This window comes from Prionailurus viverrinus, unplaced genomic scaffold (genome assembly GCF_022837055.1).
Source record: "Prionailurus viverrinus isolate Anna unplaced genomic scaffold, UM_Priviv_1.0 scaffold_42, whole genome shotgun sequence".
Classification (NCBI taxonomy): Eukaryota; Metazoa; Chordata; class Mammalia; order Carnivora; family Felidae; genus Prionailurus; species Prionailurus viverrinus.
Window position 1 is genome coordinate 3,574,129 of NW_025927609.1, and position 26,971 is coordinate 3,601,099.

Genomic DNA, 26,971 nt, shown 5'->3' on the forward strand with positions numbered 1-26,971 from the left:
ACACTTGCATCCCAGGAATAGATCCCCTTGATCATGGCGTATGATTTTTTTGATTTATTGTTGGATTTGGTTTGATGCTATTTTGTTAAGCACTTTCACATCTATATTCATGAGAGATACTGGCCTGAGGAGATAAAAATCCTTAAAGAGAGGGGTGCCTGGGTGGCTCAGTCAGTTAAGTGTCCAACTTTGGCTCAGGTCATGATCTCACGGTTTGTGCATTTGAGCCCTGTGTTGGGCTCTTAGTGGCAGTGTGGAGCCTACTTGGGATTCTAGCTCTCTCCTCTCTCTCTGCCCCTACTCCAGTTGTGTTTTCTCTCTCTCAAAATAAGTAAACTTAAAAAAATCCCCGAAGAGAGCATAGGCAGTAATTGCTCTAACATCGGTTATAGCAACATCTTTCTAGATGTGTCTCCCAAGGCAAAAGAAATAAAAGCAAAAATAAACTCCTGGGACTACATCAAAATAAAAAGCTTCTGCACGGTAAAGGAAACAATCAAGAAAACGAAAAGGCAACCTACCGAATGGGAGAAGATATTTGCAAATGACATATCTGATAAAGGGTTAGTATCCAAATATATGAAGAACTGTTACAACTCAACACCCCAAAAATGAATAACCCAATTTAAAAATGGGCAGAAGACATGAACCGACACTTCTCCAAAGAAGGCACCCAGATGGCCAACAGACACATGGAAAGAGTCTCAGCATCACTCACCATCAGGAAAATGCAAATCAAAGCTACCCTGTGATATCCCTTCACACCTGTCAGAACGGCTACAATCAACAACACGAGAAACAACAGGTGTTGGTGAGAATGCAGAGAAAGGGGAACCCGGGTGCACTGCTGGTGGGAATGCAAACTGGTGCAGCCACTCTAGGGAACAGTATGGCGGTTCCTTCCGAAGTTAAAAATAGAACTACCCTATGACCCAGGAATCACAATACTGAGTATTTACCTCCCAAATACAAAAACACGAACTCAGGGGAATATGTGCACCCCTATGTTTATAGCAGCATCATCTACAGTAGCCAAATTATGGAAACAGCCCAAGTGTCCACCAACTGATGAATGGATAAGGTAGATGTGGTATACGTATACACTGGAATATTACTCAACCACAAAAAAGTGAAATCTTGCCACTCGCTTGCAGTGACATGAGCGGAACTAGAGAGTATAACGTTAAGTGAAATAAGTCAGTCAGAGAAAGACAAATATTATACGGTTTCACTCACATGTGGAATTTCAGAAACCAAACAAATGAATAAAGGAAAAGAAAAAAGAGAGAGAGTCAAACCAAGAAACAGACTCTTAACTATAGAGACTGATGGTCACCAGAGGGGAGGTGGGTGGGGGCAAGCGTGAGTAGGGGATGGAGATTAAGGAGGGCACTTATCAGGATGAAAATAAGTAAGTAAATAAATAAATACACACATACTAAAACACTGTAACTGTATTGTATTTTAATGTACTTAATGTGTTTTAATTTTGTAACGTTTTTATTTCATTTTTTGAAAGAGAGGGACAGAGCACGAGCAGAGAAGGGGCAGAGAGAGAGGGAGACATAGAATCTGAAGCAGGCTCAGGCTCCGAGCTGTCAGCACAGAGCCCGACGCGGGGCTCAGACTCACAAACCGCGAGATCATCGGCCGAGCTGAGTCGGACGCTTAACCAACTGAGCCACCGGGCGCCCCTATACTGGATGCATTTTAAATCGTCTTATGCTGTATATTGTTCATTCAGTCCTATATCATTATTAATCCTGTATGCAGGATGGCCATAATATCACGTTTAAAACATCTGCCACTTTTGTCCAAATCGAAGCTATTTCAATATTCGTTAAAAAAAACGACCACAAAGAGAAATCTGAGATGCGGAACATGAACGGAGTCCATGAAGTAGACAGAAAGAAACCGTCATCTAGTCCGTAACAGAATTAACTGCAAATTTCTTGTAAGCCTACTATCCTGGGTGTTTCAGATCCTGTTTATTCTTTACTTTTTTGTTTCTGTGCAACTTGGTAGAAGGGACACAAGAAATGCAGGCACATAAATACCTCAGGCACCTCCACGAGAAAGTCAGCGATGCGGACATGCGACGATCAAGGCCGATGACGTAGCAAACCCTGGCCTAAAGCCTTGCTGCTCTTCTCGGCTTATGCGGAAAGCAAACCGAGAGGAAGACTGAAATGAATCTGAATCAGAGACTCAAGAAAAGATAATTGTGTAAGAAGATAAAAGTTTTTCCAGCTTTAGAGCTTGAACCACTTTCTACAAAAGTATTTCTCAGAGAGGGAGACAGGTGAGCAGGAAGAGTATTCGGCAAGAGATGAGAGCAGGGGCCTCTACCTGCTCTCAGGTAGAGGCAGGCCCCTCGTTTCGGGAGGCGCAGCCCCAAGCCCTGAAGAACCTGCCTGTTTCTGGTCTGAAAAGGCCAGTGAGTTTCCAAAAGAGTGCCGCTTCGGCGGGTAGTGACCTCCGGTGGAGGCACGGGTGACAGAAGGGGGCAAGTCGGGGCTCCACCTCCACAGGGACCCCGACCTGCCCCCACCTGGGCACAGGGCTCCCTTCTCCAGTCTCCACAAGGAGTATGGACACCGGTCTGGGACTGAGTCAGCTCCAGCATCTGCCGGACCAGAGTCTGAGAGAAGCATCTGGAGCCTTCGAGGATGCTATGTAACACCGGTTCACGAGTGTGTTATCAGCCAGGAGAAATCCGAATTTCATCGTCATTCCGCTCAGGAATTTGACAGAGTGGCTTTTGGGTTCACGCTCTCTACCCTCCACCCAGACATAAACGGAATATTCTACTTAGAAATACTTGATTTTTATTAAATACATTAACATGTTTATTCAATAGAGTCAAAAAACCCAGACATAAAGAGCTCCTCGGTTCGTCCAGATAACATCTGAAGAGCCCGGGGGCCCTACCCTACCCTGCATTCCTGGATGGTGCAGTCCGCCCAGGTTATTGGGACTTAGTGGACGAGCCGGGCCTCCACCCTCCACCTCGAGGCTGCTGTCCTCCCTCCCTGGGCCTCCAACTTCGCTCCCCGGGCCGCTGCCTCCTTCCCTAGCTGGCAGTTCTATAGTGGGCACTCCCCCGCGCAGGGCCTGGTGGGTGAAGGTCGTTCCCCTGACGGCCCCTCGCTGGGGGATGCCCCCTGAGTACAGGGGCCGCAGAGGGGAGCTGTACGTGCTTCCAGACCAATCTGAATTTTCCGTGATGCATCAGCATCTTTGGGGAGGGCACGTGCCGAGAGGCCGGCAGGGTTCTCTGAGAGAAGCTGTCCCGACGTCAGGGCGAAGGGTGAACATACACGGCAAACTGGAGTTTTCTTGGAGATGGAAACTGTGTCTCCCAAAGAGGAAAGCGGTATCTTTGATTCAGCCAGTGTCAGGGCCGACGGTCCTTCCTCCCTCTCTTTCCTCCTCTTGTTTACGTGGGACTTGGGGAGGGGGAAGAGCCCGTAGCAGAGGTCGACTTTTCCCCTTCCAGAAGGCCTGGCCACAGCAGCCAGGTCACTACGCCTGTCCTGGAGAGGGAGCAGACGCTCGACTTCCTCGGGGTTACCCGGGGTTATGGGACCCAAGTCCTACGCGGCCCTGATTCCTTTTCCCACTTTGTAGTTCTACCCTCCTTTTTCTTTGTCGTTCACGAAACAAGATTGTGGATGGTTATTTGTTCTATTATCCACTTTATACTGGGTTGAATAATGTCTCCCCCCCCCCCCCCCCCAGCCCTCCCTCCTCCCAATTCAAGTCCATCCAGAAACCTCAGAATGTGACCTTATTTGGAAATAGAGTCCTGGGGCTGTAATTAGTTGAGGTCATACTTAGCTCATGTGCGACCTCAAATCAAATGAGATCCTAAATCCAATGACTGCTATCTTTGTAAAAGGCCGTGTGAAGACAGGGACAGGCAGGGCAGAGGGCCATGTGACCGCAGAGGCACAGCCAAGCCAAGGACTGCCAGCAACCACAGAAGCCAGGAGAGGCAGGAGGGGGCCTTCCCTCCACCCTGCAGACCAGCCGACACCTGGATCTCTGACTTCCAGCCTCCAGGACGGTGGGAGGAAATTTCTGCTGTCGGGAGCCCTACAGTTTGTGGTCCCTTGTTACAGCAGCCTTGGGAAACGGACACCATCCCATGCTTTTATTTTTGTGTTGTGTTACACACAGGCTTGTGGACATTAAACAGGAACCCTTACAAATGAGCTGCCTGACACTTTCGTTCCTGGCTGTTCCGCCTGCTTTTCGTAGGGACGTCTGACGGTGGCCTCGTCCGCGTCTATCGGTACCACGAGAACAGCGTGCGGGTTAACACCACGTCTCTAGCAAAACCAGAGCACGTCTCGGCAGCGACAGCCCAGGACAGGTGTGCACTTCCAGAGTCTGCTTGGACACGTTCTCGAATATCGCAGGTGTCCCCAGATGGATAGCAGCCTGCTGCCACCTGAGAGATTCGGGGCAGAGTATCCGTTTCCTCCTCTGAGTGTTATCGCTCTGAGTTGTATGCAACTAATGACGCATACTTTAGACGAGGGTAACGGAGCAATTCGATTTGGCACAGACACCAGTCCACAGGCTTCATCTGGAAACAGTGAAACCGCGCCTAGCCGTGATGGGAGTCCTTTTCAGAGCATCCTAAAGCAGAGGCAGGATGTCGGTGTGGTGTTAGCAGTGGCCACTTGGCTAAGGGGCTGTCTGCCCCTGTCTGTCCCTCAGGGAGAGCCACACCTTTTCTAAGCAATTAACGGAGGAACCGTGGGGACATACGTGGAGACCACACGGCTACCCTGTCCCTCCCACCTCCTCAACAATGTGTGCACGGAAGCTTCAGGCTTGAAGCAGTGATCCTGACGGTCACGGGACGGCAGTGTGCCATCGCGGGCCCGGCTGCTCTACTTAGCGGCTGGCATTCCACTTGGGGAGGGGCTTCCTTTCTCCTGTTTGTGCATTCACTTACTCATTAGATTCTTAGTGTATCCAATGGGCTATCATCCATTCCTAGTATCATTTATTTTCATTTTTTTTTTCTGGAGAGAGAACTTGGGCACGTGCGCATGAGCAGGGGAGAGGGGTGGGGGGGGAGACAGAGAAAGAGAGAGAGACTGATTGATTCTTAAGCAGGCTCCATGCTGATGGACGGTGGACTCGCTGCATTTCAAGAGTACTTCTGCCCGAGGTTCACTCTACTCAAGACCCTCAAGACTGAATGTCCCGGGGGCTCCGGGAGCGCTCAGGCAGGTGAGCGTCCGACTTTGGCTCAGGTCACGATCTCACGGTCAGTGGGCTCAAGCCCTGTGTCGGGCTCTGTGCTGACAGCTCGGAGCCTGGAGCCTGGTCCGGATTCTGTGTCTCCCTCTCTCTCTGCCCCACCCCCGCTCACGCTCTGTCTCTGTCTCTCAAAACTAAACATTTAAAAAAAAAAAAAAAGTAAAAAACAAAAAAGACTGAATGTCCCAGGAGAGACCAAGAGCCCATCCTGGGTCCTACCCTGCCTCCCGGGGGACGTGGGCTGCGTGAGAACCGCCACGGGATGAGAGCCTCAAGGGCCTCCGCTGGCCACCATAACGGACCCGAAAGCATGAGACTTACCCACCTGCTGAGACAGGGAAACTAAAGGGACCCCATAAAAAACTGCTCTTTTCTTTTTCCTGTTTCTAGCTTTTTGCTAAGGCCTACACCCCCGCCTTACACACCTGTTACAGAACAGGTAACATATGTCCTCCTTGTCAAGGTCAAGGAGTTAATGACTTCTTTGGAGTCTTCTTCGAGCACAAGAGATGACATCTAAGGAGTGACTGGGCAGGTCCTCATCAGCGGCATGAATGTTTTTCCAAGACTGCGGACTCACCAAGACCCCTGGCCCCAGGGCATCAGTGACTGGTGGACGACACCTAAGCACTCGTCTGGGTCTTTGTTTCCGGATTTTGAGAAGACATAGGCACTAGACCACCATCAATAAAAACCCCAGGCCCCAAGCAAACAGGAGACTCCCTCTTCTTTCCTCTCCGAGTCTCCCAAAAGCTCTGTCTGTATCCACACTCTCTCTGTATCTTTAATAAACTCTTGTTTATTACTTCCTCTCGGCTCACGTTTCATTTCTATCCCGTGTGAAACCCAGAGCCCTTCTTGGCTGGTCCTGTGGGCCCCCCTCTGGGTCCAGGGACCCAGCCAGCCTGCGTCACTCCCACAACTGCACATGAAGGAGGGAAGTCAGGTCCCCAAAGGACATCAAGGTGCTGTCAGGAAGGGCAATGCGTGCTGGGAGAAAAACATAAAGCCCTTCGGAGGAATCTTAAAGCCAGCTCTCTCCTTTTACAGGGAAGGAAGCTGGGTCCAGAAAGGTTCAATAACTTTTGAAGGTCAAAGAGCAAGTCTGAGGCAAAGATGGAAGTGATACTCTATATCCTTGCTACCCCAAGTGCTGTCTACGGACTCCGCATCCCCTGGGAGACGCAGATTCCCTGGCCCCACTCCAGACCTCCCAAGTCAGCAACGCATTTTAACAAGTTCTTGGGGTGATTTACACGTGCGCTGAAGTGTGAGAAGCTCTGTTCTACCCCTGCCTCAACCTGAAAAAAGAAAAAGAATTTGTGACATTCAGGGGTTCTTCCAAGTTCTTTGTGATATCCTTGTAATTTTCCTCTGGGAGTTTAAACATTGTACCAAAAGAGAGTTACAAAACAGACAAAGAAACGGAAGAGAAGCACCCAGGAGATGAAAGGTAAGTGTGTAAAGCCTTGTGGCCGGGTTACTGGTAGGCATGAAATGAGCTGACACGGGAGCCACTCTGGAAAGGAGGCAAATGTCTGCGGTCACACCGGAGACCCCGTGGGTGCCCACCAACCAGCAGGGGCCTGAGAAGCAGGGAAGAGTGTGATGCCACCAGTGGGCTGTCGTGGCAGAGAAGAAGCGTCCAGAATACACCAATATGGCATAAGAACTATTTTGAATAGAAGGCATTTGAGTTCCCGAAATCTCTTACCCACCCGAAAGCACAGCCATCTAGAACAACTCAAGTGTCACAAAACCCTCCTTGGGCACAACCAGGGGAGACGACCCTTCTTACTGGAAATGAGAAGTAGCCACAGCACTATCATATCTCTCACCTAGTCCCTAAGGGCCCATTTCACCCTTTCCAGAACATCGTTGGTTTTCCCACACGTCTTCTCCTCCTCCTCTTCCCTTATTAAGATGGCAAATAAGCCCTTTTGAATCACACCCTTCTGCAACCTCCCATACATATGTGATCACATTTGTCTTTTGTGGTTTAATTCGCATGCCCCCAAAGAAAGAACCTAAGAGGGTACGGGCAATCTTGTTCCTTCCCAATAGAGATCAGCAGGGAAGAGAAGCCTTTGAGAGGGCGGGCCGGACGATGCAGAGCCTGACTCTAGGCTGCCCTCACCCTCTTCTTCCTCCAAGGAGCCTGGGGTTCCTGAACCCACCATGAGAAGGACACGCCAGGAGAGGTTGCTCTCAGAACAGAAAGTGGTGTTCGGGTCTGCATCTCACTTGTTTACGTCTCGTTTTCTCCCAGCAAGTTCTGCCCCGGCTAAGCCGCTCGCTGAGTTTGGAGTTAATGCACTCATTTCACCCGCAGCCCTTTTGTTTTTATTTCCCTCCTGCCGGGAGCCAGTGGCCCTTTTTCTGTGCAGACTGCGGTCATTACGGAAACTACCGGAGCCCGTGAAGGGGTCCGAACACTGTCGCCGCCAGAAGCGAAGATGGGAGATGGTTTGGCGACAATCCTGGTCACGTCTGCACCACTGACAGGCCACTCAAAGGTCGCAGGGAGGCCGGTCCGCCCACGGGACTTCCTGATGCCACCGGCCGTGCGGTGTCACCGGCACAGGGCGGCGGGCCTGGCTGGTGCCATCACTTACCACTGGTCCCGGGAGAAGGAGACGATGAAGCGGATGCCGGCAGGGAGGGGAGCCATTTACGCCGCACTGACCACGGAGCTCCAGTCACAAGGCAGGATGCTTCCTCCACGGGCTCCTGACCCCGGCTCCAAGGATTTTCCTCTGGCCGCTGCGGCTCACGCGGACTGGAAAGTGCGTCGAGGCGTCCTGCTGGTTCTCGCTGGCCCTCTTCCGTCCGGCGGAGCCTCGGCTCTCTACAAGGAGGACGAGGAATGGAAAAGTCGGCTGTTGTGACCGGCACATGCCGGTGGGGTCCCCGGCTGAAGGAACACCCTGGACGGCTGCCGGCCAGCCCGCGGCAAAACTGGACGTCCAGCACGACGGGGAACTCCCGCCGTGAGTGCTACAAGGCGGACACAGAGCGTCCACACTCGGGACGGCTTGTTCCAAGATCACAGGAATGAGTTTCACCCGATGTTCTGATGAAGCCTCAGGCGACCCAGGGCTCGCCTCCATGTGGGAGACGTCTACAGATCAACCCCTTGGCTCTTAACCACGGTACTCCTCAGAGCTAATATTAGCCTTCACAGGAAGCCCGGTTGTGCTCGGTGGCTACACCACGTGCTCAATTACCAGGGCACGCCAGGACCCCGGACACGCTCGATCCCGCCCACCGCGGACCAGGCCACGTCTGGGCCGCGCTAACAGAGAGGAACGCAGGCCTAGACAAGATGGCACATCAGCAAACCGATCGCTGAACTGTGGCCGTGCAACTCAGTGGAAACACACCGAATGCCACGGGAAGGAACTCGACTGCGCATCTGCCTCTCCGTTCCTCATCTCCTGTGGTCACCTCAGAGACCCCCAGCACCCCAGGGAGATCTGTCCCCCGTCCCAAAGCCAACCTCATGACTTGTGTTATTTTCCAGTCTATCCGCCACGCTCGGCAACAAGGAGTCTTTTGGACCAACGCATTAAATAACACGGTACACGGTGCACTGTAGGACCCTGGCCAAAAATTCACCGGCTTATATACTTTTTCAAAGAAAGCTACTTTGAGTAAACATTAATCTCAATCTAAAGCAGCTGAAATTTATTTAACGTCTTCAAGCAACTTCCTTGGGATAACAAACAAGCAAAGCAAATAGGAGAGTCGGAGCACTCCAACTAAGTTCCTCAGTGCCTGGGCGTCTCCTTCTCTTTCATTCCAGCCCTCCCTTCTCCCTTCTTCCTCCGCACACCTTCTTCAAGGATCTCCCTGCATGACGGTAGAGAAAAATTCAAAATCCTTGCTGAGTTTTCATCCCAGAAGCCCCGACCCTGAACCCTCCACCCAGGGAGGCAGTGGAGAGGTGAGTCTGCTCCAGCCAGAACTGTGCCTGAACTTCCGCCAGCCCGCTGCACCACCCCTCCCGACCCCGCCCTCCCGCCTTGGGCTGGGTGACCCTGGGCACGCTGCTTAAACTGTCTGCTCCCTTGCGGTCCCTGCCTAAAAGATAGGGATGATGGCACCTACATTTTAGGGTTGTTATGAAGAGGACAGGAGATTGTCCGTGGAAAACCCTTCACACAGGGCCTGGTGTGGAAGATGCTTGGTAAACAGCAGCTAGTGTTCTTGCGAACACGGATGAGGGAGGCCCAGGACTGCCGGGGACGGCCCCGCTCCCGTGACTGAGGTTTAGAACTTCACACGCAGCAAGGGCTCAAGAGATGTGTGAAATGTATCTCCACAAATGCTTCAAAAATGTTTTTGCTCAAAATCTAGATTTACAAAATATTTTACTAAAACTCTGCTCAAAACGAGTGGGCCCCTGCTTGAGCCTAAATCTATTTTGAGAAACAATCTTGCGACAATGACCTCGTAGTGAACGATTTTATTTCAACTTCACAGTGCCTGAAAATGGATGGTCAGAGTGCAATTTCTTCCTCTGTCCAAACACTGCTTCTCTAGGCACGGCTTATCTAGGAATATTCTATTGTCATCTGAATCAATCAATCAACCAACCAACCTCAATTCTGGTAAAACCTGTAATTTCAAAAAAAATTTAAAAATCCAAAAGGCACTGGAAAACAGCAGGGGAGGAAAACGTCAATCTCTTTTTAAAACAACAGCGGATTTTTCCCCTGTACAGTGGGTCAAAGCCAAGTAATATAATTCTCATAGCAAGTGCAGTTAAGCTGCATAAAGGTAGTGACTTTACACGCGAGATGTTAAGAGCTCAACTTAATGAGGCTCCTTCCTCCAGAGCCCGGGCGGTGCCCACTGAGAAGCATTCCACGGAGAGCCGGCCGAGCCCTCTGAGGTTCACGGCGAGGACTCCTGTAACCACCGTGAGGCATGGCGTTCCCTTCTACGGAGGACAACAGGGACAGATGGCTCGCCGGGGCTGGACACTGGGCAGATTCAGGTCCAGATCCTCTCAGCCCTGTCCTCCCTCCCACCTCGCTTCCTCCAGGCTGTCCTGTCCCCTCCAGAGAGCACAGAAGAACGAGGCAAAGCACCTGCTTGACATCCTGTGTTTGGCATGCAGCCCAATCACGTAAAAAGGAGACAGACTTTTCCCCCCGTCGTTCTTTCCAGGCGCCCCTGGAACTCAACATTCGGGAGAGAAGTCAGCATGTCCAGTGTCATTCTATCACCAAAGACAGCAACTTCAGGACCCCCCACCAACTCTGTTAAAATCTGCCACAGGCACGTTTTTACACCCACCTTCTGGAAGAGCCCAACCCAGCCAGCTAGGAGAGGAGTGACCAGAGGGAGACCTGCGTTCCCCAGGGCGGCCTCAGACCCTCCACTGGTGGCCCGGCAGTGGCTCCGTGTGCTCTTCCAAGCAAAAATAAGGAGACTGAAAGGAGGTAATGGCAAGAGTAAGGCGGAAAGGGTCTTTCCAGAACTGAGTGCTGCTCTAAACGATCTACACAACCCTGAGCACATTTTAAATGACCTACTTAAAGACAAAGTTTTAAAAGTGGGCCTTATTTTGAGACAAACATGGATGGCAAGTGCATGCCCCTGCCCCCCAAAAGTTTTTCTTTTTTCTTAGAGAGACAGAGAGAGAGAGAGAGAGAGAGAGAGAGAGAGAGAGAGAAGGAGGGGAGGAGGGGAGGGGAGGAGAGAGAACGAATACAGCTTCCTTGCCAGAGAAAATACTTTCTGCGGTTGGTACTTTAAAGGCTCTATTCCATATTAAAGATTAATGACAATGGCCACTGTGTGTTTCCCGGGGTCTAAACACAAAAAAGGACTCCTCTACCTGTACCACTGTCCTTGCCTCCACCCGCAGACAGAACCTCAAAGGTGGTGCACAAAACAGAAGCTGCATGGTGAGACACCGAAGGTCTGGAGCCTTGACCCACAAGGACACCAGCGAAGGGGCCTGGGAGGAAATCTAACACAGTCACCAACTCAAACAACTTGACAGGATTTCAGATCCGAGGCAGGCAGCACGTTCCCGGCAGCGAGCTCAGGGAAGCCGGAGGAGAGGCAGGCGTGACAATTCATTCCCCTTTTAGAGAGAAATTCCGACCTGGGGGCCGAGGGCTGGGGCTTTCCAGGGTCCTCCGTTCAAATGCAAATCCGGGCGGTCCGCCGGCCGCAGTCGCCGGGTCACCGGGATGGGCCGCGTGGCTGCTGGGGCGGGGAGGGCCGGAAGGTGGGAGAAAGAGGAAAAAAGAGCCCGATGGGTGGTGGTCGGCAGGTGGGGGACGTCCCGGCGCTCCCCTCTCGATCCACAAGGTCGCTGTCACTCGCGTCGGCCGGGAGGCTCACGAGCCCGGGAACCAGCCGCGCCGCACGCAAACCGCCCAGAGGCCCAGGGCGCCGGCGCCCCGAGCCTCCGGGACGGCTTTTCCGCCGGCTCCTCCCCGGCGGCCGGTCCCGGGGGAGGCGGACTCGGCGGCACGCCCACGTCCCCGGCGCGCGGCGGACAATGCGCGGGGCTCCTCCCGCGGCGGCCCCGGTCCCCCAATGCCAGCGCGGCCGGGGCGGGGTGGGGAGGGGGGGACCCGCAGGACCGCTCGGCCCGCCCCTGCCCCCACTTGCCCGGGGTCCCCGCGCCGCTCGGGTCCCTCCGGACGCACGGAAGGAGTCGAGACTCCCGGGCCCAGGCCCAGGCCAAGCACAAAGGCCGGCGGGGCGGGGGGCAGCGGGCGCGCCGGGACCGGCCCCGCCGCGGCAGGTGCCGCGCCGCCGCCAAGCCCGAGGACGCCCACCCCGCGCCGCTCTCCCCGCCCAGCCCCTAGCCCCGTCCCCGTGCCTCACCTGCGCCTCAGCCCGACCCGGCTGCCGCGGGCGCTTCCTGCTCGCGACTTCCTGGGGCGGCGCGCGGAGGCCCCGCCGGCCCCGCCGCCCCTTTCACTTTCCTGCGGGCCGTGGGGCGCCGGGGCCGGGCGGCGGCGGGCGGCGCGGCCCTCCCTCTCTGGCTCATCCCCCTCCTCCGATCCTCCCCTCCCTCCCGCGATCCACGCCTCAGCCCCGGCCCCGGGGTGCGTCCAGGGTCCCAAACAGCCCCGGGGGCGCCCCCACGCGAACGGCGCTGCCGGCCGGCCGGCTGCTGGGGCCCCCAGGCCATCCCCCCGGGCGGTATTTCGGCGGCCGTCCTGTGTCCTTGCACCTGCCGGCGGGCTCCCGGGCATTCATTGGCTTGTTCTCCACTGGCCCCCGGGGAGCCCCCGGGGAGCCCCCCTTCCTTAGTCCTCAAGGCAGGTCTTGCCGACCAGCAGCAAAGAGACAAAGCGACGCGTCCCGCGGGAAGGCCCAGCGCTAAAAAGGGCGTGCCTTGGGCCACTGGCCTTTATTCCTATAGTCCCTTCTCAAGGGTCAGAATCAGGAAAGTAGCATCGTATTAAGTGAAAGTGGGGTCCACGGAGAGGCTCTGCTGAGCCTTCTTTTACCGCGTCTGGACGCGCATGACCCACAGCAGCTCACAGGGTTAGCCGGACAAGGCCAGCCTGGCTCCAGTCACCTGCATCCGCTGCACTTGCTGGTGTCTTCACACATGGTCCCCGTTCCCCCGCCCCCCCCAACAATTGTTCTCTGCATCCCGCTCTCACTTTTGGCCCACAACTGACCTTGGGCAGCCGCCAGAGGGCCCCATGATGTTCCCACAGCACCCACAGAGCACCCTCTGTAGGCACAGAGCACCCAAGCCCAGCTCCCAGAGGAGCACCTCCCAGGAAGAGTAAAGCGCAGAAAACACATCTTGCAGATGAAATTCCAGGAAGTGGCTGCCCCCAGCTAAAACTAAGAACAATGCTTAGGGCTAAAACAATCCAGGGCCTCCCTGTGAAAACCTTGAGGTCTGTAGGGACAGCGGCCCACACCGACCTGCCCTGCCCCGCCCAACATCTCCCTCGGGCCAGCTCCCTCCTCCCCTGCCAGGCTCGCGGTTTCCCCTGGGGCCCCGTTCTGTTTCTAGAACACGGTTATCCTTTTCTGTTGGCTGAGTTGACTTGTGTCCAATGCACGGCCTACTTGGCTTTTGCAAAGGTTCTCCATGCAGAAAGGAAACCTGCCGGCTGCAGGTGGCCCCGGGGTTCGGCCACAGGACACCTGCTGGGGATGGCCGCAGGCCCCTCAACGTCTCTCTCCCTTTGGCAGGGTCTCTGTCTGCCAGTCCCTTCTCCCTTTCCTGACTCTCCGTTCTGAGTGATCCCCAAACCCGCCCAGCGTGGCTCCCAGCTCGTCCTAGGTCACCCCTCCTCTGGTGCTCCTGCAGGGTCTGCTCAGGGCTCCTTGTCTGTCACTGAACGTGTGCATCAGCCGTCCCCTCCCCCCACTTCTAGGCTCTCCCTCAGGCACCCACTCTCCCAGCGGCACCAAATCGCCCTCCTGAAGCAGCTGGGATCCTGTCATTCCCAACAAAAACCCTTCACGAAGCCCCTTGGCCCGCAGGAACACGACCTGGTCCTTTAGTAGCGGGACAACAGGCCTGACCCGCGCTTACAGCTTCCTGCCCAAGCTTTGTCACTTCCAAGAGGCGTGCTTTCTCCCACACAAGGCCGTTTCTGCCTTGCCCTCCAACCTCAGCCGGTCCCGGTGGGCTCAAACTCTGCGAGCTGGATCCACTCTCTCCGTCTTCCTAGTCTGTGCTGCGTTTCCTGGGGGCAGTAGAAACCAGTTTATCCTGACTTATCACCAGGAGCTGGTCCCAGTTATTTCTAAATCTACCTCCTGGCCCCCGGCCTGGGGTTGGAGATATTCTCAGGGTCCAGCCCTGACTCAGAAGACACCAGTCTCTGTTTGCCAGCCGCGTGAAGGAATGCGGTGCCACAGGGATGGCGTCTCCTGACGGTGTTCACAACATCTCCTCTCAGAGAAAGTGGTATTTGTATGGCACCCGGAAAAACCGGAGGGAGCCGGGCGGTCTTCATGGTGTTTGCTGAGAGTGTCAGTCTTTTAATTTTAGAAATGATGACAATATTTATCTTTTATAAAATATTAATCGGGTATGCGATCATAAGAAACACCTAAAAATGTATTAGGGGAGATAATCAATTTGTGTCAAACTCCCCAAATAAAACAAACAGGTCACACTTTGGAATGAAAACCTGTGATTGCTTCACGATGAGAACGCACCAGGCTTGACGGTGAAGACGCCGCACGCAGGTTCTGGACGGAGGGCGCAGCTCGCACGTCACCACTGAGACGCTTTCTTTGTGCGACCAGATAATTTTAAAACCATTTGTTGCCATCACAGATCTTACAACAGTTGAAATTGTAAAGAATCTAACAGCTCTTCCTTCTCTTTCATTGACACGTCATGTGGAAATTTCTTAGAAGAACAGAAAGAATTCCAATCCAGTTGAACTTCTCATATCCAGCATTTCCAAATCGTGACCAGGCGCGCCAGGCCACAGGCGGTGTGCCCTCGGGGGGCCACTGACACAGCCGAGGGCCAGGGCTCCACACGGACAAACCCAGGGCGGCCAGACTTGGGGCTGGTCAGCTGAACACACCTCGCCTGGTGGGGGGGGGGGGCGGGGGGTGGCCTCTGCTTTAACCCCAAACTTCCATGCTTGCTGTCCATGTTTTGATGCTATCTCGGTGAAAGAGCCACAGACCAAACGAGGGGCAAGCTCTTTCTTATCCAACAGATGCTTACTGCTTGCCTAGAGCGGCCAGCCCTGTGCCAGGCACTGAGGCCTCCAAGTCAGCAAGGGGCCTTGACTCTGAAAAGTTCATAGAGCAAAAGGCCGGGTGCACTCCAAAGCAAATCGACGTGAGCGTGAGGAAGGGGCATTTCTTAGGGCCGCCGTGACCAAGTACCTCAAACTGGGTAGCTTCGAACGGCCGAAGTTTATGGTCTCCCAGCTCTGGAGGCCGGAAGTCTAAGATCAAGGCTGTGCTCCCTCTGAAGCCTCCAGGGAAGAATCTGCTTCGGGCCTTTCTCTTAGCTTCCGGGGTTGCCGGCAATCCTCGGGGTTTCTCAGCTTGCGGACGCCAGGCTCCAAGCTACCGGTCGTCGCACTGCGTCTCCATGTCTCCCCTCTTATGAGGACACCAGGTCGTTGGATTTCGGGTGCACCCCGCTCCAACATGACCTCATCTTAACTATTTACATCTGCAGCCTCATTTCCACGTCAGGTCACGTTCTGAGGCTCCAGGAAGGACAAGGATGTGTGCGGCAGGGGCAGAGCCTGGTACGGGGGGCGTTCCGTAAGTTCGAGCAGGGCACAGGGTGTAGGGAAACTAATGGGGGAATGCATCCTTAGGCTAGCAACATCAGGAAGCTGCTGGCACGGCAGGCGGAGCTGAGGCTGTGGCCAGAGGTGCTCGGCAGGAGGGGGCTGGGGCTTGGGAGCGGGGGTGACTGCTGTCTGGCGGTGGCCTGGCAGGGACCGAGCAGGGAGTGAGCAGTCCTCTCTCTCAAGTCCTACTCTCCCACTGACCCAAGCCAAGAGGCAGGCAGAGGCGACGGGGCCCCACTGCCACAGCACGGCTCTGGGAGGCAGAGACAGACGTGATGCTCAGAGAGCACCCGGCTAGGGAACATGTCACACAGATAACCAGCGATCACAGCACTGTTACACGTGATAACAGGGGGCATACAGGGTGCAAGAGAGCCGCTCCTGTGGCTGTCTGGGCCCGAGATATGGCTGCTGGGGAGCACGGGTTGGAGAAAGATCTACGAGACCAGAGGAAGGAGGCAACGGAGAGATAGGAGCCAGGGCTGGCCCCCACATGCCTGACTTGGGCAGCTAAGTGAGTGGCGGAGTCACTAGGGAGACATGGATGCGGGACACAGACTTGGGGGGCAGGCGGGAGAGGAACATATTTGTACTTGTTGAGCATTTGGCCCAGGGGACCCGTCAGTGCAGATGCTGACCGGGGCTGGATGTGTGGTTTTAGAGTCTCTGGAAGAATCCTAGGCTGGTGGGGGCGGCTGGGTGTGGACAGCAATGCACAGCAGGGGAGAAGCTCGCCCAGGCAGGAGGCTAAGACGGAACCCAGGGGGGCCAACATTTAGGGGCCGGACAGAGAGGAGAAGCTGGAAGCCGCGGACACAGTGGTGGGAGAGGCCGGCAGGCGGTGACGTCCAAGGGCCCGAGGAAGGCAGTTTCCAGAAGGGGAGGGAGAGGGCCAGATGCAGCACAGGAGTCAGGGTTTACAGGCTTGGCCCAGAAGGCGGGGACTGAAGCTTCCAGGGGGGCGGGCAGACCTTCGTAGGGGACTGAGTGGGAGCAGGAAGCAGGAAGCAGAGGCCACGTAAAGCAGACAGACCATTTCAGGAGGGTTCGCTGAGCCTGGGAGGAGAGAGAAGGACCCAAAGCTGGAGGAGGACCCGGGGAGGAGGAAGGGCACGTTTGAGGCATCTGGACGTTTCCAAGCACAGGTGGAAGGGGACAGGACATGAGAGTGAAGCCCGTGGGCCCATCACGCACTTCATCCACTGCCAACACGCGGCCGACCGCGCCTCCTCCTTCTGTCGACCCCCTTCCCGTCCCAGGACCATTCTGCCGCAAATCCCAGACACGGCCGTATTTCATCGGCAAATTTTCAGGATGTATCTCTAAAACATAGGGTTTTAAACACCACCACAACCCCATCGTCGTGACTCCCCAAACAAGAATAATCCCCATAATAGCATCAAATACTCAGCCTGTGCTCTCTCCTCCCTGACTCCCTACGTTCTCACTATTGTATTTGTTTTTAAAGTGTGTCCATTTGAGGGAGACAGAGAGAGAGAGGGAGAGAGAAAGGGAGGAGCAGAGAGAGGCAGAGGGAGAATCCCAAGCAGGCTCCATGCTGCCAGTGCAGTCCAACGCGGGGCTTGAACCCAGGAACCGTGATATCATGACCTGAGCCTAAATCCAGAGTCAACGCTTAACTGACTGAGCCACCCCGGCAGGCACCCCGCTACCGTGTCTGTTTTTAAATGGGGTTCCAAACAGTCCACACGCGCCTTGTCCTGATGTGTCCCCCAGGTCTCCCCATCTGGAGGTTTGCCCTGCACCTGTCTCTGCCCCCGCGCTCTGGTCGCAGAGTCCGGGCCGTCTGTCCCGCAGCCTCCCACACCGTGCGGTGCAGATTCCGTCTTCGCGATGTGGTCCAACGTGTTGTTTTTGCTCCCTGCCCTTCCTGAGCTGGGTGGCGAGGCCTCGAGGCGGGGGCAGATTCGGGCAGTGAGGAGCACAGCAAGCGCGACAGCAGACGTCCCCGGCCCGAGCCGGTTACTCACCGCGGGTGAGAATCACAGGAGCAGTGAAACTGTGAGGTCCTCATCCCATGACGTCTTCCTGTGGGCAGCACGCGTCCACAAGGACGGGCCTCCCCTCACCAATTATTTAGCTCTGAGGCGCGGTGCACACAGGCAAGGAGGAATAAATGCGGAACTCCTTAGTGGCCAGTTTGCAAAATAAGGTGTAGGTCTTCTAGCATTCTTCCCCACGTCACCAAACAGTTTCTTCCCACTTCGTTTTGCCCTTTTGTTACGCGCACCGGTGGCCGGCGCCTGGCTGTGCTCTGACCCGCTGCCCTCGCCCCCCTCATTCACCCATTCCGGCCTCTTCTCGTTGGCTCCCGACTCCTTCCGCCACGACCTGGTCCCCTGATAGCGTCCTTGCTTTCTAGTGTGACAACACGTCTGGGCTCACCTCACACGTCTGCCCCGGACCCGGAACCAGCCACTTCTCTCAGGAGACACCCGTCCTACAGAAGCCACCAGAGGGAGCGGGAGTCGATGCGCACAGGACAAGGGGCTGTCAGCTTAAAGGACACAGGGCCCTCCAGGGGCACAAAGACAGGAATCCAAAACACGCGCGGAAGAATGAGCCTCGGGATGGGGACAGAGATCATTTTGTGGGCGGGAAGGCGGGAGGTGAGAGTTATCTGCTCTCCCTTCTTGCAGAAGGTGAAGTCGGGGGCTGAAGGTGAAGAGGGAGGAGGTGGCCTCTGGTGTTTGGGGACAATCCAGAGGATTTAGCGGGAGGGCAGCAAACGCTGGGGGAGGGCAGCAGGTGTCGAGAGACAGAAAATAAGGACATCACGAATTTCTATCGGTGCCAATCTGTGCGCGTGAAGCGGTGAGCGTGTCTGTGACCCGAGTGACCCCGAGGGAGGACGAGGGTGGGCAGATCCAACCTGAGGGGTCAGCCTTTGTCACCCCCCCAATTTGCAGGGAGGAGGCACTCCACCTACTGGGAGGTTCGGTCCTTCATGACCAAGAACGGGAGAATGAGACCCTACTGTGTGTAAGATAAGTCCTGTGCTCGGGGGCTGGGGTTGCGACGAGAAGTAAGGCTTAAAACAAGGACCTCCAGTCCGAGAGAGCTTGGTGTCTGCGGACCTGGAACCGGGAGGCGAGGCCAGGACGCTCCAGGGAAGGAGCAGAGGCAGACATTCCCAGAGAAGGCCTCCCTGGAGACAGCTCTGGCGATTCTGGGCTTCAGAGCTTGAGGAAATGCCTCAGGCTTAGAAAGCATCCAAGCATTAAGCATTATTAGAGAGGTAAAATCAGCGGGGCTCACTTAACCCGGAGAAGAGAAGCTTCATTTTATCTCCACTCATCAAAAACTCAGAATTCTGGCAGCTCTGGGGCGCTCGGCGGTGAGCGAGGTGATCTCCGCTCAATTATCCGCGTTGTTGCTAACGAACAGAGTGGACGGCGGTGGCCCGTCCTCACTGGAGGGGCACCCTGGGAACATCACCCTACCCTCCCGAGCGCCAGCTCTCACCCATGGTTCCCTGGGGCTGACGTGAGGGCGAAGGAGGTCACGTGTTAGGATGGCGCCTGGCTAGAGGTTTTTTTTACCTGTTTGTCCACCGTGAATCCTTAGCACCTAGAGTCAAGCCTGGCACACAGGGGGCCCTGGCTGACCCCTTGACGCTGACTGGTCACAAGCGTGCAGTGGCTCAAATACTGGCAAACACAGCTCATCGGCATGAGTGCGTAACAGTTCCTGGACACACACTGGGCGCTGGGTAAGAGGGAACTACAAAGTCCCTCTCCGCAGCTTATTTTGTGGGTTTGCCAGTTTCTTCTAAAAATGGAGTTCAGGGCACCTGGGTGGCTCGGTCGGTTAAGCGTCCGACTCTTGGTTTCAGCTCAGGTCAAGATCTCACGGTTTCGTAAGTCTGAGCCCCACGTTGGGCTCTGCGCTGACGGTACGGAGCCTGCTTGGGATTCGCTCTCTGCCCCTCCCTAATCACACCGTCTCTGTCTCTCTTGAAATAAATAAAGAATCCTAAAAAATGTTTAAATTAAAATAAAATAAAAATGGAATTTGATTTCCTGCCCCCGATCTTTAATGTAAGTCGTGTTAAGGTTCGGCTCGGGGGCATAGAGCTAATAGAGGTTTTAAAGCCAAATGTGCTACAGGGCGCCTATGTGTTCCTTCACAGCCATCCCCCTGCTGGCAGACACGGGCGCATCTGTGAGGGGACGTGCAGTGTGCCACGTCAGTGGCCGGGTACCAAAGAGTGGCCTGGCTGCCCGCGCCCACCTTCCTCCCGCAAGCATGCTCCTCGCGATCGCTGCTGAGCCGATCAGCACTTACTGGATGTGCCACTGTGGAATGTTCCTGAACGTGCTTATACTTCAGTGTTTCCTCCTCTAAGGCAGGGTCACTGAGCACTTCTCTGTGCAAGACACTGTCCCTGTTACACAGAGGGAAAGGACAGGGCGCTCACCATCTAGCTGGCATGAAACAACAGAGAACCTCCAGCCACGAAACCCCCAAATCCCCCCAAAGATCCTTAAACAGGTTACACATTTTCTAGTTTTAACTTAAAAAAATTTTAAAAGTGTTTCAGAAAAAACAATCATGCACTTTGTTGATATCCCAACTTTTGTGAATCAAACAGGATTCTGAACATTCTACGGAGCCAATCAAAGGAGCGCACTGGTGAGATGAAGTCGTCTTCGCCCAACTGACCTTGCTTAACAGACGTGGGATTTTACATTTCCATCCCGTTTCGGTGGGGAAACTTCTAGGGTCCCCGCACCGAGAACCTGCCCCTTGTGCCAGGAACGGCGGCAGTGGCGCGGGTGGCGACCAGGACCCCCGGCGTGGCCCACAGGGGGTCCCAGCCAGGGTCTCAGTGCCAAGTTGTAGTGCTCACGTGGTGTTTCAACCCTCTGTGGCTCTCCTCTTTGTGGAGGGGGAGGGAAACGATCCCGCAGCTCTCCTGACTACGTACTGTGCTTGGCCCCCAGCCTTTTAGAGGCTTCTCCTAGCAGCTGGATCATTAAAGACCAGGCCCGGGAGGGAGAGACAGACATAGTTACACGCAGGTATACCGGGGCCCGAAGCAGAGGCGAGGCTCGCACCCAGAGCCGAGGAAGCACTTTTGATGGTCGCTCCAGAGTAGGGATTGAAGGGGGTGCCCAGAAAAGACAGCTGAAAAGGTATTTCCTTAAAAACGTAAAGGAGTATAATCTCCTTAAGGAACGCTCCGTACCTCCTTCAAACGTGTATTAAACATTTCCACTCATTCTTTTATCAAACCTTGATCGAATGAAGATAATTTTGACATATCCTCAAGGCAAAACATTGGTCATTTAAAACACTTCTGAAGTGGGGTGCCTGGGTGGCTCAGTCGGTTGAGTGTCCGACTTCGGCTCAGGTCACGATCTCACAGCTCATGAGTTTGAGTCCCGCGTCGGGCTCTGTGCTGACAGCTCAGAGCCTGGAGCCTGCTTCGGATTCTGTGTCTCCCTCTCTCTCTCTGCCCCAACCCACTTGCATTCTGTCTCTGTCTCTCTCAAAAGTAAAAAATAAACATTAAAAAAAAAATTTAAAACACTTCTGAAGAAGCTCGGACACGTGTGCCATAGAAGGTACATGGTAATGGCAAGTGAGAAATGAAAGCATTCCCATCAAGTACAAATATCTGTGCATTTAAAAAGCCTGGAAGGATTCACGCCAAAATGCCAGGAACGGCCGGACCTGGGAGGCAAGGTTCCTGGTAGTCTTTCCTTTCTTCTTTATACTTCACTGCATTTTACCCACTTTGCAAAAAACACTTAGTAATTTTTAATAATTTGAGCCTTGACCTTGTGTCAGGCTCTGTGCTAGACTATGGGGGTCAAGGCCCTGGGAGCACTTAGGGAGGCAGACCTGAAGGCACCAGTCACGATTGTGGCAGGAACGCAACAGAAGGGAGGGGGACCCAGGGGCTCAAAGCAGGTAGGAAAGCAGCCCCCCAGCAGGTTGCGTCTGGGTAGGGTATTCAAGGTGAAGAGAAACATGAGAATCGGGAATCGCGTTTCAGAAAGAGAGAACAGCATACACTGACTAGGAGGGCGTCCTGGAGAAAAATGATCTAAAAAATTAACAGTAGCTCATGTCGGTGAAGAATAAGCCTTTGGCGGAAAAGTGCTTGTCCTCACGAACACTCCGGGAAATACAAAGTAAAAGCACCATGAGATGCCCTTTTGCCCATCAAATTAGCAAAGGAGAGAAATGACTTACAGTAGGCACAGGTTCCGCGGGCAGCAGTCGCCGGGCTGGAGAGCGGGGCGGGGCCGGCCATTCTAGGAGGCAACACGGTAGTGCGCATTTAGTCTCCACGTTCCTCCCTCTGGTCGGTGAACCCTCAACCCGCACACAACCAAATCCCACACAGGTGGATTTGAGGTGTGGACAGAGACCTATGCACGCAGATATTCACCCGGATACATTTCTTCATTTGGGGGAGTGGGTTCAGGGTGACCACTGCATCACTTTGCTACATCGCTAGCATGTGGGAACATATTATTCTTCCGGATTCTTCCGGACAGAGCGAAGAGTATGTGGTCAGCGATTTAAAAGCCCGAGCGAAATATACACGTTCCATTTCTACAGCACGGGGCGTTTCCAGAGCATCTCATCCTCATTATCTTTGGTTCTCATGACCTTTCTGCAAGTTGGGCAGGACAAGCCTCGTTGTGGCAGAAGTCACTCAGCTCGCAGGCTCCTCCCTGCACCTTGCTCAGAGAGCCTGATGCATCCTTAAGTCCTGCAGGGTGCAGCCCCTTGTCCCTTGAGATCTCCCTCCACCATCACTGGCCACACCAACGTCATCTGTGACGGCAGAGTAGGACCAATCTTACATATCCACTAGGACACAGGAGTGACATCTTTTTTAGAATAGGGGTCCAAGATGAAGCCACGAAGCATCAGAGTTTTGGTAATTTTTTTTTCATAGCATGGATTAATGTTGAATTTGTCCTAAATGGTCTGCACATTTTCCTCCTTTCCTCAGAGCCCCCTAATACCCAACCCGGGGCCCCGCGCACACACACACACACTGCTACAATTACTTAACTAATGTATTGAGAGGGCCCCTGGGAAATCAAACCTGATTTAAGAGCGGTAAAAAACCCAGCTCATAAAGCAGAAGAAAAAAAGAATAAAAACCGGATGTACTTTCCTTTTCTTTCTCTTTTCCAAGTGTTGCGTAACTTCCAGTGCTGTTGCAAAATGATACCTAACATTCAGTTTGATCAGCTTGTGTTGACTGAACCCTTACTGTGTGCTGGGTGGTGAGACCAGAGCACAGAGGAGCCGCACCTCTTCCCCTGAGGTGCTGTCCAGCAGACAAGGCCAGTCTGCACAATTTCCAGACACCTCGCCTCCACCCGGGCTGACTCCACTAACCTCCCTGCCCCCGCCCCCCCATGCACATTACTGAATGGTTTCGCTTCCTGGGTGGTCAGGAATTCGTTTTTGTCTCTTGATGACACGAGTCTCAACATCCCTCCTTAAAGCACATAACTCAGGCAGGTGTGTCTGTCTGTTTCTTCTTTGCTGACTGCCGTCTGCATGAGAGAGGCGTGACTTCAAACTGTTCCAAGAGCCACTTGCGCTTAAGAATCCACAAGTCAAGGGCAGCCTGGGCGGCTCACAGTTAGGTGTCTGATTCTCAGTTTCCGGTTCAGGTCATGATCTCATGGCTCGTGAAGTGGAGCCCCACCTTGGGCTCTGCGCTGATAGCACAGAGCCTGCTTGGGATTCTGTCTCCCCCCACCCCCCCGCCCCTCTCCTGCTCACGCGCTCTCTCTCTCTCTCTCTCTCTCTCAAAACAAAGAAATAAATGTTAAAAAGAGAAGCTACATGTCTATATATTTCCAGAAACTGCAGTCTCTTCCTGCCCTCAGGTGTATTAGCACTAATGAATACGAGCATTCAGTGAAATCTCTTCATCATAGCCTAACCCTGATCCTCACAATTACCTGGCTGACACCTTGGCGGTTTGATCCCTCTTTAGCAAGAAATGACAATTGAAGATAATTAAGATAAACTGGAGTCAAAAGTTCACCAAAGACCTACCCATAGAAGGTGCTTAGCTTACTACACAGTTAACACAGAATACTTATTAATAATAGCTTGCATTTACTAAGCACTCCCCACTGGGCTGAGCTCATTAGAAACATTTTATTCAGACATGGCAACGGCCCTAAGAGGGCAGTTAGCTAGATCTCCATTTTAAACATGGACAAACTGACCAGAAAGAAGTAAACAGAGCTAGGGTTCCAACCCTGCATCTGACTCCTATCCACTAAATGTCATTAAAAGTCTTTTATTTTTATTGTTTTTAATGTTTATTTATTTTTGAGACAGAGAGAAAGAGACAGAGAGCGCCAGCAGGCGAGGGGCAGAGAGAGAGGGAGATACAGAATCCTAAACAAGCTCCAGGCTCTGAGCTGTCAGCAGAGCCTGACGCGGGGTTTGAACCTACGAACTGTGAGATAATGACCTGAGCCAAAATCCGAGGCTTAACCAACTGAGCTACCCAGGCGCCCCTAAAATCTTTTATTTTTTAAAATAAGAAGTTGCAATTCCTGTTTTTAAAATATCTATCTGTTGGAGGGGGGCTGGATAGCTTAATTGGTTAAATGACTCTTGACTTTGGCTGAGGTCATGATTTCACAGTTTGTGAGATCAACCCCTGTGTCAGGCTCCACACTGACAGTGCAGAGCCTGCTTGGGATTCCCTCTCTCCTTCTGCCCCTCCTCCACACACACTCTCTCTCTCTCTCTTTCAAAATAAATAAACTTAAAAAAATCCATATAAAGTATCTATCTAAGGGCGCCAGGGTGGCTCAGTTGGTTGAGCAACTGACTCTTGACTTTGGGTCAGGTCATGATCTCACAGCTTGTGAGATCGACCCCTGTGTCAGGCTCCACACTGACAGCGTGGAACCTGCTTGGGATTCTGTCTCTTCCTCTCTCTCTCTGCCCTTCCCCCTCCTTCTAAAAAAAAAAAAAAAAAAGTTGCAATTCCTATTTTAAAATGTTTTTTTATTCTTTATTTTTGAGAGACAACGAGGCAGAATGCGAGTGGGGGAGGAACAGACAGAGAGGGAGACACAGAATCCAAAGTGGGATCCAGGCTCTGGGTGGGATGCGGGACTTGAACACACAAACCACAAGGTCATGACCTGAGCAAGTCAGAGGCTTAACCGACTGAGCCACCCAGGCGCCCCCCGCAACTCCCGTTTTTAAAATAGCTATACATCTACATCCCTATACCCACATATCTGTATCTACGTACCTATATCTGTACATGTATGGTCATATGTGGGTATACCCGTAACACATGCATACGTTTCCAAGAACATAAGCAATTTTAATACACAGCCTGACGTTTCCATAATTGAGATGGGTCTGAGTTCATTTTGTTGCTTATTCTCTGAGCGGCTGCCGCAAAGGCAACACAACAAAACAGGCCTGCCGGCATGCCTCCCACCGTCCTCAGTTCTTAGGGCTTCCCATGCAGGGTCCTGAAGAGCTCAGAAGGGACGGCTCGGGGACTCCCCCAGTTGCCATGGCAACCGCCAGGCCTCCAGCCCTCCGCTCGGAAGTGGGTCAGAAAGGTGTGCACGGTTGGGTAACAGACCCCCAGGAGGGCTTCCAAGAGCCCTCTCCCCCCGCTCGGGAGCACCCCCACGAGAGGGGCGCGGGGCACCCGCTCCAGTCGGGCCCCTGTGCTCTCGTTCTTTGTTTTGGAGGAGGGCAGGTGGGTAGAGAGGTGGCCTCCGTCACCCACACGGGGGGAAGGGGCAGAAGAGGATTTCCTACCCGAGAAAGGGATCTGGGCGGACCCGTGGGCGCGCCCCGTCCGCACTCACCCGAGGCCCCGCCGGCCGCGCCCGCCCGTCTTCACGGAGCGCCGCCTCTGCGCAAGCTCGCCGCGGGGGTGGATGGGAAATCCCTCGTGGGGGATGCTGGGAAGAGCTCCCTGGGGGATGATGGGAAACGCCTGGTGGCGGGTGGCGGGGAGGGCCGGCTGGGGCGCGACGGGAGACCCTTGCGGGGGAATTACGGGAAGGGCCTCCCTGAAAAGGTTTTAAAGGAGTAGAGGAGGATTTCTTTCTTTTTTCCCCTCCTGGTGATGGCCTCACCTTTTTGCCCCTCGTTCCCCCCAAAGAAAGGCAAAGGATGAGTTAAGCGAGCATTTTGAAGGCCTTCGGAGTTTGAGGGCGCTGCTCTTGTGATCACCGGGCACTTCGGGGTCACCTGGGAGTTAGGGGTCAAGCTGCCAGGAACCGGCTTGGCCTGATGAAGTCTTCCCGGGACTCCCCAGGTCTCCTGCGAGGGAGAGAGCCTGATCGGAGCCAGGGAACGCTTCTGGAAGGAGGAGTTTGGATCAGGTCCCGTGTTGCTGTGGGAGGCTGGGGAGGCGGCCCTGCTGTCACCCGGTATTGCTTTATTTGGACACTTGCTAAACCTGCCGTGTAGTGAAATTACTGTAGATGGAAAGATGGGGGGAGGGGGAACTCTGACTCCTGTGCGTGGGACATAAGTTGTAAATTTTAGGGTTCGCCAGTGCTATGGCCAGACACCCAGCTGCTTACTAACGATGTGATCCAGAACAGGATTTGTTTATGCCACTTGCTGTCTTTTTCCAATCTAAAGCGTATTGAGCCAGTGGTTCTCTGCTTGGTAGATGGTTAAGGCCACTCCTCAAAAACCATAGTTACTCCTTTAAATCAGAGATCTGGGAGGCAGTAGGGGTATGAGCTTTGAATCCCGCTGGCTCTATGATCACAAGCAACGACTTTACCTCTCTGTGGCTTCCTTTCCTTAACTGTATGGTGGGGGAATGGCAGCACGGGTTTAATAAGATAATTCATATAAAACTCTTAAAACACCACCAGCCCAGGGGCGCCTGGGTGGCTCAGCGGGTTGTGTCTGACTTAGCTGGTGTCACGATCTCGTGGTTCGTGAGTCTGAGGCCCACATCGGGCTCTGTGCCGACAGCTCGGAACCTGCAGCCTGCTTCGCATTCTGTGTCTCCCCCTCTCTGCCCTTCCCCCCCTCAAAAATAAATAAACATTAAACAAAATTAAAAACAACAACAGAACACTGCCAGCACAAGTTGGAACTTAGCAAACCGTAGTTACTGTCATTGTTAGAGCAAATCTGAAAGTTGAGTTTCCGACAGTTTCACATGCATAAAAGCAAAAATTTATTTCCGTTACTATTATCATCACAGATTTCTAACATTAAAATATTTTTGACGTTTTATTATAAAAAGACACAATTGTAGTCAGTGTGGCAATCGTCAAGCATAAAGTAGATCTTAATCATCTTTATCCCAAACACCTGACTTTTTTTTACAACTTTTTTTCTTTGCAACTAACAAATAATGTTAATTGTAGGGTCTTGTG

The 26,971-nt window shown here is 53.6% G+C and overlaps 1 protein-coding gene across 9 annotated transcripts in view; it reads right to left on the bottom strand.

The window, feature by feature from the left end:
- Window positions 1-26,971, bottom strand: part of SLC37A1 (solute carrier family 37 member 1) — an 81,930-nt gene that overhangs the window by 51,862 nt on the left and 3,097 nt on the right. The window contains exons 1-3 of one of the 9 annotated variants that reach the window (XM_047846899.1): window positions 25,430-25,490; window positions 21,789-21,850; window positions 7,896-8,128 (exon numbers count right to left, since the gene is read on the bottom strand). In XM_047846899.1, the coding sequence (XP_047702855.1) occupies window positions 7,896-7,951 (56 nt within the window). In that variant the 5' untranslated portion in view covers window positions 7,952-8,128; window positions 21,789-21,850; window positions 25,430-25,490. Of the gene's footprint in view, window positions 1-7,895; window positions 8,129-10,584; window positions 10,606-11,128; window positions 11,334-11,401; window positions 11,922-12,135; window positions 12,276-21,788; window positions 21,851-25,379; window positions 25,398-25,429; window positions 25,491-26,971 lie in introns of those variants that run through there. The other 8 variants (XM_047846905.1, XM_047846902.1, XM_047846903.1 and 5 more) reach the window with 8 other exon arrangements.